This window comes from Rosa chinensis, chromosome 1, assembly GCF_002994745.2.
Source record: "Rosa chinensis cultivar Old Blush chromosome 1, RchiOBHm-V2, whole genome shotgun sequence".
Taxonomy (NCBI): Eukaryota; Viridiplantae; Streptophyta; class Magnoliopsida; order Rosales; family Rosaceae; genus Rosa; species Rosa chinensis.
This window is the reverse complement of record NC_037088.1, coordinates 20,915,515-20,930,064: the sequence shown is the minus strand read 5'-3', so window position 1 is coordinate 20,930,064 and position 14,550 is coordinate 20,915,515. Positions and strand designations below refer to the sequence as shown.

The following is a 14,550-nucleotide window of genomic DNA, read 5'->3' as shown; positions in this document are numbered from 1 at the left end:
GTGCAGTGGCTCATCAAATGTTGACTCAATACCTTGATCGGAGCTCTCTGAATTGTGGACATCTTCTTCAGAATCACTCAACAGGGTGAATCTCAGTCTTGCCATTCTGCACACAAACAAAAACAAAATGATCATTTTATAATCAAACATTCTAACATTACTGAACCCCCAATAAAGACATTATTGGCAATATAGACCACAAAAAAAACATTCCATTTTCAGTCATTTACATGGTATTGCACTTTAACAAACACAAAACAATGAAAGACATTTCAAATCCCTAATTACAATGATTAGTGAACTACAATTAAAACATTATTGGGGGGGGGGGGGGGGGGGGCAATAATGTGTCTATTGCCCCCCAGTAGACCACAAAAAAAAAAACACTCCATTTTTAGTCATTCACAGGGTATTGCACTTTAATAAACACAAAACAACGGAAGACATTTCAAATCCCTTATTACAATGATTAATGAACCACAATTAAAACATTATTGGGGGGCAATAATGTGTCTATTGCCCCCCAATAGACCACACACAAAAAAACACTCCATTTTCAGTCATTCACAGGGTATTGCACTTTAATAAACACAAAACAATGGAAGACATTTCAAATCCCTAATTGCAATGATTAATGAACCACAGTTAAAACATTATTGAGGGCAATAATGTGTGTATTGCCCCCCAATAGACCACTGAAAAAACATTCCATTTTCAGTCATTCACATTAGGGCTGGGCTCGGGTCGGGCCGGGCCAGAAAATTAGTGAGACCGAGACCGAACCCAAACTGTTGGTTCGGGCCGGTTCGGTCTTTTTGTAAACTGAAAACCGACAGAAACCGAACCCATTCGGGCCGGTTCGGTTTTCGGGCTTTTTCGGGCCCAGACGTTTATTTCCACTGAAAAACAAAAACGAAACATTTTTTTTTCCTTTTCTAATGCCCAACACCACATCATTGTATATGTTACATGTGATCAAGATAAAGATTTAATTTAGCTACAAAATCAAAGGCCACCCGCAGCCACGGGGCCCCTAGATGGGTCTCTTTCTAGCAACCTAATAATATAAGGTGTGTCACTGTGTTGTAATATATAAATTGTAAAGTATCACAAGAATATAACTATCCTAATGGAAACTACAAGGGAACCTTTCCAGGTTGTACATTGAAACGTTTTACAAGTTATCCTGCAAAGAAAAGAGAAAGGAAAACTCATGTAAGAAGTCATATATCTAAAACAATAAGCAAATACATGAATTCGGGTCGGTTCAGGCTTTCGGGCCCTGAAAATATGGAACCCGAGACCGAACCGATTACATGAATTCGGGTCGGGCTTTAGACCGAACCGAAAATTTCTATTCTAAAACCGAACCGAATCGGGCTTTTTCCCTTGGTTCGGGTCGGGTCCTCAGTCTTTCGGGTCCGGACGCCCAACCCTAATTCACATGGTATTGCACTTTAATAAAAAAAGCAGTGATCATTGGCCTCCAATACAAAGTCTATTAGGGGGCAATAATGTTTTATTTTTTATGGTTTGGACTCCATAATAGGCTTTCAATTAATCTACATTTTCACTCAATTAACAATTTATAATAAAAAAATAACTTTCAAAACAGTATTTCACACGTATGAACCAGAAATCCTAGATTTCACAGATTTTCACACATGCAAAGTCAATATCACAAATTTCATAGATATGAACTAAATTGAAGCTATCAACAAGTTTAAATCAAAGATTTATGTAATAAATTTTGCAGAAAACATGAAAATCTGAAAAAACGAGTCGGAAATTCAATTTTTACCTCTTTCGATATTTTCGAAGCAGGAGAAAATAGAACTGTTGCCGGATATTGAATCCTAATCGCCAGTGTTCGGTGAGTATCGAGGTCGTTTCCCCAGACTTAGAGAGAGAGAGAGAGAGAGAGAGAGAGTCGTGGGGTTAGTGGGTAGTGGCACGTTTATAATTTTTTGTTTCAGAGTCCATGAACGTCCTTGTACTATTAGTTTGGCTAAATGGGCACAAATATCACTAGGTGGAGTGTTTGGGTTCCTATTGAGCCTTGTTTGGATAAGTGGTCATGGCCCATATACAATACACCCCCCTAAAAAAATTATGATTTTGTTGTGTTTTGTTTTTTTTTGGAAGACAGCAAATCCACCCAAACGAATGGATCTCTTCTGTTACAAGTTCTCTGTATGCTTAAACCCTAAATCAATGATTAAAATTTCTGAATTCCCTAAACCCAATTAATACTCGAGAAGAGAGGCCCAAATGAATCGGAAGCATTTCCTCTTCTTGTTCTTGTTCTTTTGGTGGAATTAGTTTTATGAGAAGCTTAGAGCAGCTCCATTGATTATGAACCCTGTAGAAGCTGAAGCCCAACCCAGATGCACCTAGTAACTGACTTACAGTCTGAAAGCCTGGAGACAGTGAAATTGAATTTCAGTTTTCAAATCTGGGATAGAGTCTCTCTCTCTCTCTCTCTCTCTCTCTCTCTCTGTGAAGCTGAAGCTGAAGCTTAGCAAAGGCCAGCGTGGACGGTGTGTCCCATTGGTAGCATGGCTGTGACACATGACAAGTGTAGGGCTTTTAATTAACTCCTGGTTACTTAACCCAGCTCCACATTAACCTTGGGTCAAAACCAAACCCCAGTAACCCCCATTACAAAATAAATTGGCTATCTTCCCCTAGAGACTAGTCAGTCAGTGAGTCCCTCTTTTTGGTTAACCACTTCAGCCTACCAAAATGCCACTTCTTCTACTACTATTACATGTTGTCCCTTGAGCAATCCAACCGTAACAACAAGAGACATGCATTTATACCCATCATTTCATCTATGCTTTGTTTCATTCCTCCTCCACCACTACTAACAAGTTGAGTAATTGAGAGAGTGCCCAGAAATGAAGAGGTCTCCTAGTTATTCTTGCTCTTCTTCCTCTTCTTCTTCATCTTCCTCATGTGCTGGCCCTGAAATTCCAACCACCCTGAAACAATCAGACAAACCCAAACCCAAACGCAGTAGAAAAACCCACAAGAACTCTGCAGAGAAATGCCCAGACTCAGGCGGAAGAAGCTCAATTTACAGAGGGGTCACCAGGTACTCATTCATTTCTCCATTTTTTTACTGGGATTTCATTTGCATGTGTCACAGTTGTTACCTTTATGTTAATTTGATTCATAATTCACAGGCATAGATGGACTGGAAGGTATGAAGCTCATCTCTGGGATAAGACTTCATGGAATGACATTCAGAAAAAGAAAGGACGGCAAGGTAATTATGATTAAATTTCTCTTTCTCTTTCAGTCTCAGTTTAATTTAATTTGATAAAATAATGATAACCAAATTCAAGGAGATCTATAATTTTCGTTTTTTAATCTAATCTTCTTTTGCGTTTTCTGACTTGTGTTTTTATTCCTGGAAATCCCTGTCAATGCAACGTTCATATGCACTTTTGCCGCTCTGCTCTGCTCATTTAGTTTATTTGGGTAACTCTCTGTCTCTGTCTCTGTCTCTGTCTCTCTTATCACTGCTATCACCATACATGATTTCACTCTAGTATTTTCCTTGCAATTCTGATCCTTCTCTCTGTGATTTTCTGTTATTTTATTTTTCCTGTTCTGCTCAAGAATAAACAAATATTTGATTTTGGAAAAAAAAAAAAAAAAATTAAGATTCTAGTCATTATAGTGGGCTGATGTGTTCTTATTAAATAAAGTGGCTGTGCCTGCCTTTGACGTAACTATTATTTTATTTTATTTAGGGGCCTATGATAGTGAGGATGCTGCTGCTCATACATATGATCTTGCTGCCCTTAAGTATTGGGGTCCTGAAACCATCCTCAACTTCCCGGTACATTAATCTATTCTTCAACTTCCTCTTCTTTTTGGGTACAAATCATTTGTGTACATAGTTTATCTCACAATAATTGGCTAACCCAGTTGAATTGTCACAATAACTAGTCACCTAACCACACACCTAGCGGGTTAAATGTAAGATATGGGTTGTGTACAGCTGTGATGGTTGAATTTGTGTCTTGTTAACTTACCAGAAATGGTTGAATTTATGTGAATGCTGCAGCTGGAGACATACACCAAGGAACTTGATGAAATGCAGAAGGTGTCCAAGGAAGAATACTTGGCTTCATTGCGCCGCCGGAGCAGTGGGTTTTCTAGAGGCGTTTCAAAGTATCGTGGGGTGGCTAGGTACTAATGAATCATGTTTGTACTTTTGGTTTTGGGTAAGCAATGCCTTGGATGTTCATCTTATAGCTCTGCTGCAATTTCAATTTTCACAGGCATCACCATAATGGGCGATGGGAGGCGCGAATTGGGAGAGTTTTAGGAAACAAGTATTTGTACCTGGGAACTTACAGTATGTACACTTCTCCTCTCCTCTCTGTTGTTAAATGTTCACAGTTTTCAGATACAATTTGCATATGTGCCTTCACTTTTTTCCTCACACATAACACAATCACACATATTTTTCTGCCCATTTTCTGGCTTATATTTAGTCCAAATTTTTTTTTTCGTCCAGCTTATATTTGATTTGGATTTTTCTGAACAACAAGATGCTGCCAACTTGTGTGCTGAGCTAGATGCCAATTTCAAAACCTTTAGTTCAGTCAATGCACATACGTGGCTGCTATATTTCCAGTCTAGTCCAAAACATTATATATTACATGTCAAAATGAAACTGTCTGCTGCATGAAAAAACACAGCTTTTCTAATATTTGAATTTTGTTCTTATTTCACTTACGCATTTGAAAATAAAATTACAGACTCGGCCTTAAAATGGAGTTTGGTAACCTACAAATGGCTGTTTGGTAATCAATGTCATTAATTCAAAACTGTATGTTATATTAGGAAGCTGCCAAAGAGGTTGAAACTGATAGGTTTATTAGGTGGCCAGAGCAAAAGTACTTGTATTGCATCCCCACAGGCCACAAGTAAATTCCACATGTGACAGGACCACCAGAAAGTACCATATTTCCCGAGTAAATCAAATATATATTTTTTTTCCCAGGAAAAACTATTAATTTGGATCTGAAGAAAATACAATTTTATCTCTGTCATATTTGTTTTACAATAATGAAGCCTAGCTGGTTTTACTGATCTTGTAGTTCATCATATTTCCGGTTTAGTCATGGCTGTCATGTTGGTTTTGAGGGAAGTTCCAAAATTGAGAGGGGGCTAGATACATTTAAACATAGAGCTTAGTTTGGTTTGGGTTTGGGCATGGCTGAAGTAGCAGGATATACAGAACTTGTTTGACCTTATCTGGGTCTGAGTCTGAGCAGCAAAAGAGTGTGATAAGTGGGGCACGTGACACCCTCTTCTTTTTTCTATTTGAGGTCCGAAGGGCACGTGACACCCTTTACTGAGAAACAAAAGTAAAGTTGGTACTGTCATTCTTCTTCAAGGACACAGGACCAGATTTGAGATTTCAGAGTATTGATTCAGCCCTTTTGGAAAGGGACAGGCACTGGGTCTCACACTCTCACGTGTCCCATTGCTCTTCTTGTGTATTTCTCCAAGTGAGCCAAGTCAGCCATGAGCCATGCCTTGGTTGGCTTTTGCCAAATCAAAACGTCCTAATCTTGGGTTAAGTTAGCTCTCCAATATTATTACTTAGAGAAAGCCTGAAAGTGTCAGTCCATCACATGAGCATTTTCACTCGAGTTGACGGTTTATAATGTTTTTCGAGAGATTGAACCATCAACGATTGTTAGCCGTCTTCGTACCCATGGGTTATTGCATTACGTTTTCTTCGTGTAAACGAGATCTAACCCAAATTCTTGAATTTGCTCTTCGAATTCTTAGAAAAACTGTTGAAGATTATAGTAATCATCAACGGTTAGAAGTAACCCACACTCATTTGACCTTTACACACATACCCCTTCTCACAACCTTTTTTTTTTTTTTTTTTGGGCATTTCACAATTTAAATATGTGAAGCACTAAAGGCACTTTACTCATGTCAACTTCTGAAATTTTTTTCCTCGAAAAAAGAAAAAAGTTGTGAAATTCTTTTGAAAAAAAGAAACGAAAAAAGAAAACTTTTGAAATATTCAATTTCAAGCGACAGCTCCTAAAGCGAAATTCTGGGCACTATATGACAAATAGAGAGATTTTTTGAGTAGTTGATTTAGAATTCAAGATAGTCAGCTAGAGAAAACATGATGGGTGTTTTTTTTGTTGAAGAAAATACAGTGTGAAGTGTTTGAAATTCAAGACAATACATATTTTAAAGCATGAATTCTCTACTGTCTGGAAACATAGATCCACTGCGTCAGGTTCTATGTTTCTTTCTTTTCTTTATGATTCCTTTTGGATTTTGTTTTTGAATATATGTGGTTAAATAGTAAATAGAGACACCCCCTCCCTCAAGGAATTAGGACAAATGAAAAAAAAAAAAAAACAAAACAAAAGTGGAAAGAAAAGGAAATAGAAAATGAGCATGTGAGGGTCCATGTATCCCTCCACCTAATTCCTGCCTTCTTGTTACATTTTAATGCAGCAAAAGGTAGGTGCTGTGGGGCACTGAAATTGTGGATATACAGAATGTGATAACTAGTATGATTGTTTTTTCTTTAGTTAAGTTACACACACGTCCCTTGATTTAATATGTTTTAACTGTCTGTTACTATTTGTTGATGAAGACACACAAGAAGAGGCAGCAGCAGCATATGATGTGGCAGCTATAGAGTACAGAGGAGTAAATGCAGTGACCAATTTTGATATCAGCAACTACATTGACAAACTCAAGAGTGTAGAACCACAAGATCCACCTCCCAATGTAGCACAAGAACAAGTGGAAGTAAAACAAGAAGTACATCAATTTCAACCACAGCCACAGGAACAAAAAGAGCAACAACAGGAACAAGAGGAGGAACAAATATTGGTCTCCCCCAACCTTCAGTATCCACATGTTGTGCCTTGCATAGAAAGTAGTACCACTACAATGCAGGATGTCATGGATCCTACAAATGATCACCAGTTCCAGTTCAATTGGAACTTTTTGGAAAATCTTGTTCCAGTTCCTGACATCCCACTGGATAATGAGCCCTCGGAGTTGCCGGACTTGTTTGGGGACTTGGGCTTTGAGGAAAATTTTGATTTGATGTTTGGAGGTGCAAGTGATGTCAATTTGAGTGGCTTATTGGACACTGAAGCTTGTGGGGTTCAAGCTGCTGTGCCAGGAAACTTGGACGATATTGGGTCTTCTCCTCCTTCTCCTTCTCCATCTTCAACTACTACATCGGTTTCTTGTAACTACTCTGTTTGAAGGTGTTGGCCAATTTTGAGGCTTGTGGATTGTTGGGGTTGGTCTAGTTTGTTGTCATTTGTTGTGGGTGGGTTGGTAGGAGGCTGGGAAGATGGATAATATATATGTTTTGGTCTTTTTTGTATCTTCTTTTTCTGTTAGAAAGATAGAAAATTTATTTACTTTATATCAGGAAAAATTGAAAATAGATAACAAGATGGGATCTTTATGAAGGCTCTCTCTATCGTAAGTTAATTGCTTTTATTTCAAGGGATGAATTTTGGGAACACCCAACAAATAACATCTCCATCAGTCACTCTTTAAGAAGCACGAACGCCTGGGTCAATGTCAATTTAAGAAAAGTCATAAATGAAATTGGGTTGATACTTGTGACCCTTGTTACTCTTTCATCATCCTCCCTATTTCATCAATTCATCGTTTGTTAGAGACTTAAAGCATTTATAGTCCTCAATAGAAAAGCCATAGGAGACTATTTTACCCTCACCCCTTGTTACTCTAATAAGGTCTTCCTTAGAGCAACTTTAGCACTCTCTATTTTAGCTCCTTAGCTATTTTAGTTATGACCTGTCACTTCACTAAACCTTATAAATTTTGATATTGATTCCGATTGGTATTGATTGACTTGATCTGCATTCATCGAAAGATATATTGGATACAAGATTTAATATAATTCTTCTATATATTCTATGGTTAATATAATTCATAGCCTACTTCACTGTTACATATGTCAGTAAGAATTGAACCCATGACCTTTACAATATTGGAATTAACTTATCAACAGGTCCAATGAAATGTGTTGATTATTGAAGTTTCAGATTTTGGGTTTTGTTTATGCTTTGACATGTGTATGTCAATAAATGCTATGGAATGTCGAGAATTATGTTCTTCGAGTTATTGTTTGATATGAGAGTTACTATTTGACTTGAGGCTAAAAATGCTGAATTGCTTCCTAAGGTTTGCACATACTGTCAATTTACTCACTCAAGTTTTATTTCAATGTATCTGTCCCATCACATTTTATTAACTGTCGATTTACCCCATGACATTAACCTCTATCCATTCTATCGTCAATTTGAGGGTTAAAATTGTTTTTCTATAGCAAACTGACGCATATATCGATTGATTCTTCAAAATATTCTACACTCAACACTAAGAGTCTCATATCGACTCTGAGGGCGACTAGAACCCTAAAAAGAAAGGAGAGAAATTTCAAGAGTGAAAGAGACCTCAATTCTCAAACTTCCAGAAAAGCTAAGCAAGCAACGAACAGAGATTCGCTCATCATTGAGTGAATCGGCAAATGAGTGAATAGGCAAATCGGTGGATGAAGATGTAGTTTTGAGAGATAGCGGAGCATCCTTCTCCTTTTCATTCGTTTCCTGTAGTTGAAATCTAAAATTAACATGTATATATCTAAACATCTCTTTGTATTTGCATTTGTAGATCTAAAATCAACAACATGTATCTAAACATCTCTTTTACCTCTTGCTCTGGAGCTGACGGTGCCTCGACCGCATTAACCAACCTGGTAAATTCCGGAGCAGCAGTATGGAACTTGAAGACCGCGTAAGATCCGAAAGAAAACGTGGACATGACATTGATCGTAGCTTCTTCCCTCTCACAGAGGCTTCTGAACCTCGACCAGGATGCCTTCTTGATAATCGTCCTCCAGCCCTCGCGCCCCGCCACCGTAATTCGCCTCCACCCCTGGCGCCACGCCCCCATTGTCCTCTAACTCAGTGCGGCTAAAACAGTAAAACCCTAACCAGACTATATATATATATATATATATATATATATATATATATATATATATATATATAGGAATCTAATCACAGACCTCTGTCTTTCTAACTGGGCTAATGGGCCTGATTTTAAGCCTTTGACATTTTTCTTCGACAAAGTAAGCCTTTGACATTTTTCTTCGACAAAGTAAGCCTTTGACATTTTTCTTCGACAAAGTAAGCCTTTGGCATTTAATATCATTTCACTTACCATGTCTTGAAATAAATGGTTTTCTGTGATGTGTTATGACTTTCGATTGTCTGATAAATTGATTTGCGAGATTTATGAACTCTAAAATATTGCGATGAGATTCCTACCTTGGTTTAAAATATCAATTTAGTTATGACCTGTCACTTCACTAAACCTTATAAATTTTGATATTGATTCCGATTGGTATTGATGAACTTGATCTGCATTTATCGAAAGATATGTTGGATACAAGATTTAATATAATTCTTCTATATATTCTATGGTTAATATAATTCATAGCCTACTTCTCTTTTACATATGTCAGTAAGAATTGAACCCGTGACCTTTACAATATTGGAATTAACTTATCAACAGGTCCAATGAAATGTGTTGATTATTGAAGTTTCAGATTTTGGGTTTTGTTTATGCGTTGACATGTGTATGTCAATAAATGCTATGGAATGTCGAGAATTATGTTCTTCGAGTTATTGTTTGATATGAGAGTTACTATCTGACTTAAGGCTAAAAATGCTGAATTGCCTCCTAAGGTTTGCACATACTGTCAATTTACTCACTCAGGTTTTATTTCAACGTATCTGTCCCATCACATTTTATTAACTGTCGATTTACCCCATGACATTAACCTCTATCCATTCTATCGTCAATTTGAGGGTTAAAATTGTTTTTCTATAGCAAACTGACGCATATATCGATTGATTCTTCAAAATATTCTACACTCAACACTAAGAGTCTCATATCGACTCTGAGGGCGACTAGAACCCTACTGTTCACAATATGATCACATACACGGACTTTCCAAAATCTATGGATATTCTGCAGATGTCTTTTTATAAGTCAAAGCTAGTTAAAAACACCCAGCCATGCTAAGTCCTCTGACACAACTCATATGCCCGACTAAATAATTACCTGAATCAAAGCAAAACGGTTAGTTAGCATAATGAAGTGGAAAACAAAACACATCAAACTATGTACAACTGTCTAATAAAAGAGTAAAAGGAAAAAACAAAAGAAAAAGAAGCAGAGTAACTCAAGTAAAAAAGAAAAGAGATATGGTCAAATAAAGTATGATTTCTAACCAGTTACCACATATCTTACTCATAATATTCCGGATTTTCAACAATTAGAAAATAGTTTTTTTTCAGTTCAAAAATTGTAATAGTTGTTATCACTTGACTATCTTTACCTACCCATTTGGATAGGCACAGATTGTAAAGTGCAACACTAACAACCACCTCAATTCAGATAATAGTTGAAACTGTATCCAGGAACCCAGAAAGAGAGATAAGAGCGGAGTCTCAGCATTCAGACCAATAGTAGTCTTCAAAGAGAATCCTCAACTTTCAGTAAAAGTCTATACTGACTGATTTTGTTGATCTTTTATATAGCCGAGTAACATTCAAAATTCAGGTGGAAGCTCTTTAAATGACAAATTATCTTCTGGCTTTCCGATCCATTATGTATGATGATGATGACAATTTACCTGTCAGTAGTAGAGATCACCTTTCCTCCGTAAAACAACCTACATGGTAAGTCTCGGTAAGATTTAAACTGGAGGATATATTCGATGTGGAGAACTGCCGGTAAGGACGATTAACCGAAGGCAACAGTAAAGCTGATTGTCGGTCCATAGCTAGCAGTCGTTCGCACTTACTGCGCCCAATAGAAGAAATTAATAACTTCAAAACCACTAAAGAAATTCAAAGTTAAAGGAGAAGGCTGTACCTGCAAACTTTTGTAAATAGAGTTTGGTAGCTGCAGATCCAGAGCTATAGAATACATGTAGAAAGTTAGACATAATTGTGTAGATTCTGCGCCTGTGCAAATAAATTAGTTCAGTGAGTTAACATGAACATGATAGAGACTAACCAAAAGGGAAAATAGAGCTGTTTCAGCTTGAACCCCAAGAAAGTACTGCAAGGCCAAACCAGCATGTTCCTGCAATAATAATTGATAAGTATTCTAACCGAGGCCCAATTGCATAAGAATAAACTTCAACCGGAAAGTAAAGCTTATACCGTGATATGTTTAAACACATGATAAACTGAAAAACCTCTTGCATGAATGTAGCTGCCTCCCTGTTCAAGAATGAAATGAGGAACATGAACATCAGGGCAATGCGAATCCTCTTTAAAAATAAAGGAAAAAAAACAAAGGAAAAAAAAGTGAATATCCATATCAAGTGGGACCAACAAAGTTGCATGTTATCTGAAATCTAGTGAAAATCTGAAGGCTTGTCAGAGAGTACGGAGGAAAACAATACACTATCTAAGGTAGCATACAATCTGTAATACGGCTGATCAAGTTATAATCAGCAAATTAACTGAGCTCAGTATGTTGGAGTAATTGATGTAGTTAGCTTCCTAGCATAGACAGGATTGCTCAACTAAATCAGGATTCATTAACTGACTTCTTACACTTTCCTTGTGGTCTATATCCAATAACAGCTATACAGTACATCAAGCTAATCTCTCTACTTTCAAGTTTATATCAGATCAGAGCAGGAGATCAATATTTCGAATCCCTCCAATTGCAAAGTCTCCCAAATAAGTTGAATTCCATATGATGGGCTGAAATGATGGAGACTGATGTAGGACAAAGCAAGCATGAGGGTGAGTATGGTTATGGAAGCACCAAGAAAGATAGAAATTTAAAAAAATAGAACGGTTTTGGAAGATAAACAATGTTTGTAGCTGCTGTAATCTACTAGAGCTTAGGGAATAGAGAATAGAGGGATTTTTCTTAAAAGATGAAATCATATATTAAGGCTTCAAATACTCCTTGGGGAGACATGAAAGACGAGGTCCTTGAAGTATGTACTCTCTGATTCAAACAGACTCTTAACAGCTCTTGACCCAAAAGATGTTCTCAATAAAGCTTAATATTCTCATAGAATGACTGTTCTTTTATCTGTTTATTCATTTTACTGACTTGGACTCTTAAAGTACCATGGAGACTTAATAGCTCTAGACTCATATACATAATCTTAGTGAAACTTAATAACTTTTACAATAAATCTTGGTTTATTATATTACTAACTTCTACTGACTTGGACAAGTAAACCATGGAGACTTCTCATTGGACCAAACAGGCTGTAGCTAATGGGCTTTGTCTTGGGTATCCAAAGCGGACATTTTTTTTCTAAACAAGCTGTAGCTAGTGCATGAGAGACTCACATGTTTCTATTCTAACCACGCGGTAGCTATTGCATTAGAGACCCACATGTAAGAGAAGGAGGAGGCAGAGGAGAGAGGGGGAGGGAAGGGGGTGGTTTGGACTATAAAATAAATGTTGGCTGGCATTTAAGAGATTAAACTTTTGAAAATAATGGCAAACCAACAAAATTTATTAAATTAACAAGAAGCAGAGTTTATGAGTTTTGCCTTATTTTGATCCTGAGAGTCACTATCAATTCTAGTACTGGATGTCAAGTTGTTAAGACCTATGGTTAGAACCTACACCTACATATGTATGCATGTCAAGTCATGCTCATATAAATACGATCTGGAACAACTACTTCAGCATGAGACAACTACTGAAACAGATCAAACAATATGAAAAGTGAATCCTACTATTAGGGAATAATAGGCATGCAGGTAACATAGATTACCTCTTCTGGAGAAAAGAAAGCTACTGCGTCTGGGTCAATAGAACCAGCAGGATGCAATGATACTACAGCTCTGAAGACAGACGGAAACAGCAACTCGATGACAGCAACCTTATCTATCGCAACATCAGCCAGTGGAGTAGCTCGTAACTTACTCGAACTATGAAAACTATGGTCCTTCACTGTTTCCAGTGGATTCTCATTAGCTGGCAGTGACGATGCTCTTTTTAACCAATCCAATCGTTCGTAGGTGAAAACTTTCAAGTTAGGCACCTTCTTTTCCAAGCTCATTAAAACCTCTGATAGTGTCTTAGTAGCTCTTCTTGATTGTGTGTAGTCAATGATGGGGAAACACACGGTTTCTTTGAAACTGGTTCGTCACTCTGACTGTCCGATCCATCATCAAGGTGAGGAAAAAATCTTCTTTTCTGATCAGTGAAGGCCTTCAGAGCTAACCTAAAATATCGACATCATTCAAGAAATGGCTTCTTAGTTCAATACTCCGATTCAAAAAGTGAAAACAGAAAATAACAACCAGCTGCCAAATCAGTTGCGGCATTAAAAAATCACGATTCTGATTGATTCCTAAATAACAACTAACACTGTCTACTTATTAAAACCACACTCTTCTGCGAACCACCGAAAATTCATTATAATCAAGAACTATTCTCCTATTTCAATTGGATAAACTAGAATCCAGAACTGCTTTTGTATGAGGCAAGAGTATAAAGAGGCAATGTGCATAAGGAAGAAGATGAATTCTATCAGATTTGAGACTAACCTGGTCCTGTCCACTGCGGACGCGCCGGCCTGACCGGCGAGCTGCCGTTTCCAAGCATAGGCGACGACGGCGCCGTCGGGACAAACCAACGGCATGTGCAGTCCCCAAGAATTGCTCCGCGACCGGAGAGAATCATTCAGAACTCCAGACTCTTCTAGCTGCCTTCCTACCAAAAATCAACTCCAAAAACCCTCAGAATTTTTCAAACCTCAGAGCCCTAAGAGAGAGAAAAAATGAGAGAGAGAGAGAGAGAAGGAAGGTACCTATGGAGCGGAGGTCTTGGAGGTGCTGGCGCATGGAGGTGTCTTCATTGAGGAACAAGTGGAGCGGCTTGGTGCTCTGGTGAGGCTGCGCCGCCACGAACAGGGCCTCCAGAAGGCGGTCGGCGCCGAGCCTAATGTCCGCGATGAGGCGACCGGCTTGGCCGAGGCGGTCCATCGCCAAAGCCACCTGCTTCGGCGGCGCCTCCGCCGCCGTGGACCCTACCGAAGCTGGCGGAGTAGTAGTCGTCGTCGTCTGCGGTGGCTGTTGTTGCATCGTCTGAAACGTAGCGACTGGGCTTCGATCCCAATCACTCTCTCTCTCTCTCTCTCTCTCTCTCTCTCCCCTTTTCTAATCTATATTATTAAGAGAAGAGGGTTTGTTAGCCAAAGTGGACATGAAAATACTCAAATACCCTCACACCATAAGTTATATTAAATATATTTAATAAATTAGAGATATAAATGTAATTAACAAAATAATAGAAAAGCAAAAAAAAACAAAAAACAAAAAAATTTCTTATGCAGATAACTACCCCTACCCACTATCTACATTACCCTTACTTCCCCTACCCACTATCTGCAGATATCTAACACTATTTACAAATATTAATTTTTTAGTGAAA

General features: G+C 38.0%; 1 protein-coding gene and 1 pseudogene across 1 annotated transcript; one reads left to right on the top strand and one right to left on the bottom strand.

Annotated features, from left to right (window-relative positions):
• The first annotated feature begins 2,718 nt into the window (after positions 1–2,718).
• On the top strand, positions 2,719–7,658 carry LOC112175747 (ethylene-responsive transcription factor WRI1). The gene is made up of 7 exons (XM_024313481.2): positions 2,719–3,097; positions 3,189–3,271; positions 3,478–3,486; positions 3,762–3,850; positions 4,079–4,203; positions 4,296–4,372; positions 6,659–7,658. The coding sequence occupies exons 1-7, from the start codon at positions 2,901–2,903 to the stop codon at positions 7,282–7,284; spliced, it is 1,206 nt and encodes a 401-aa protein (XP_024169249.1). The 5' UTR covers positions 2,719–2,900; the 3' UTR covers positions 7,285–7,658.
• A 2,279-nt stretch (positions 7,659–9,937) lies between these two features.
• Positions 9,938–14,266, bottom strand: LOC112196313 (annotated as a pseudogene).
• Positions 14,267–14,550: the final 284 nt, after the last annotated feature.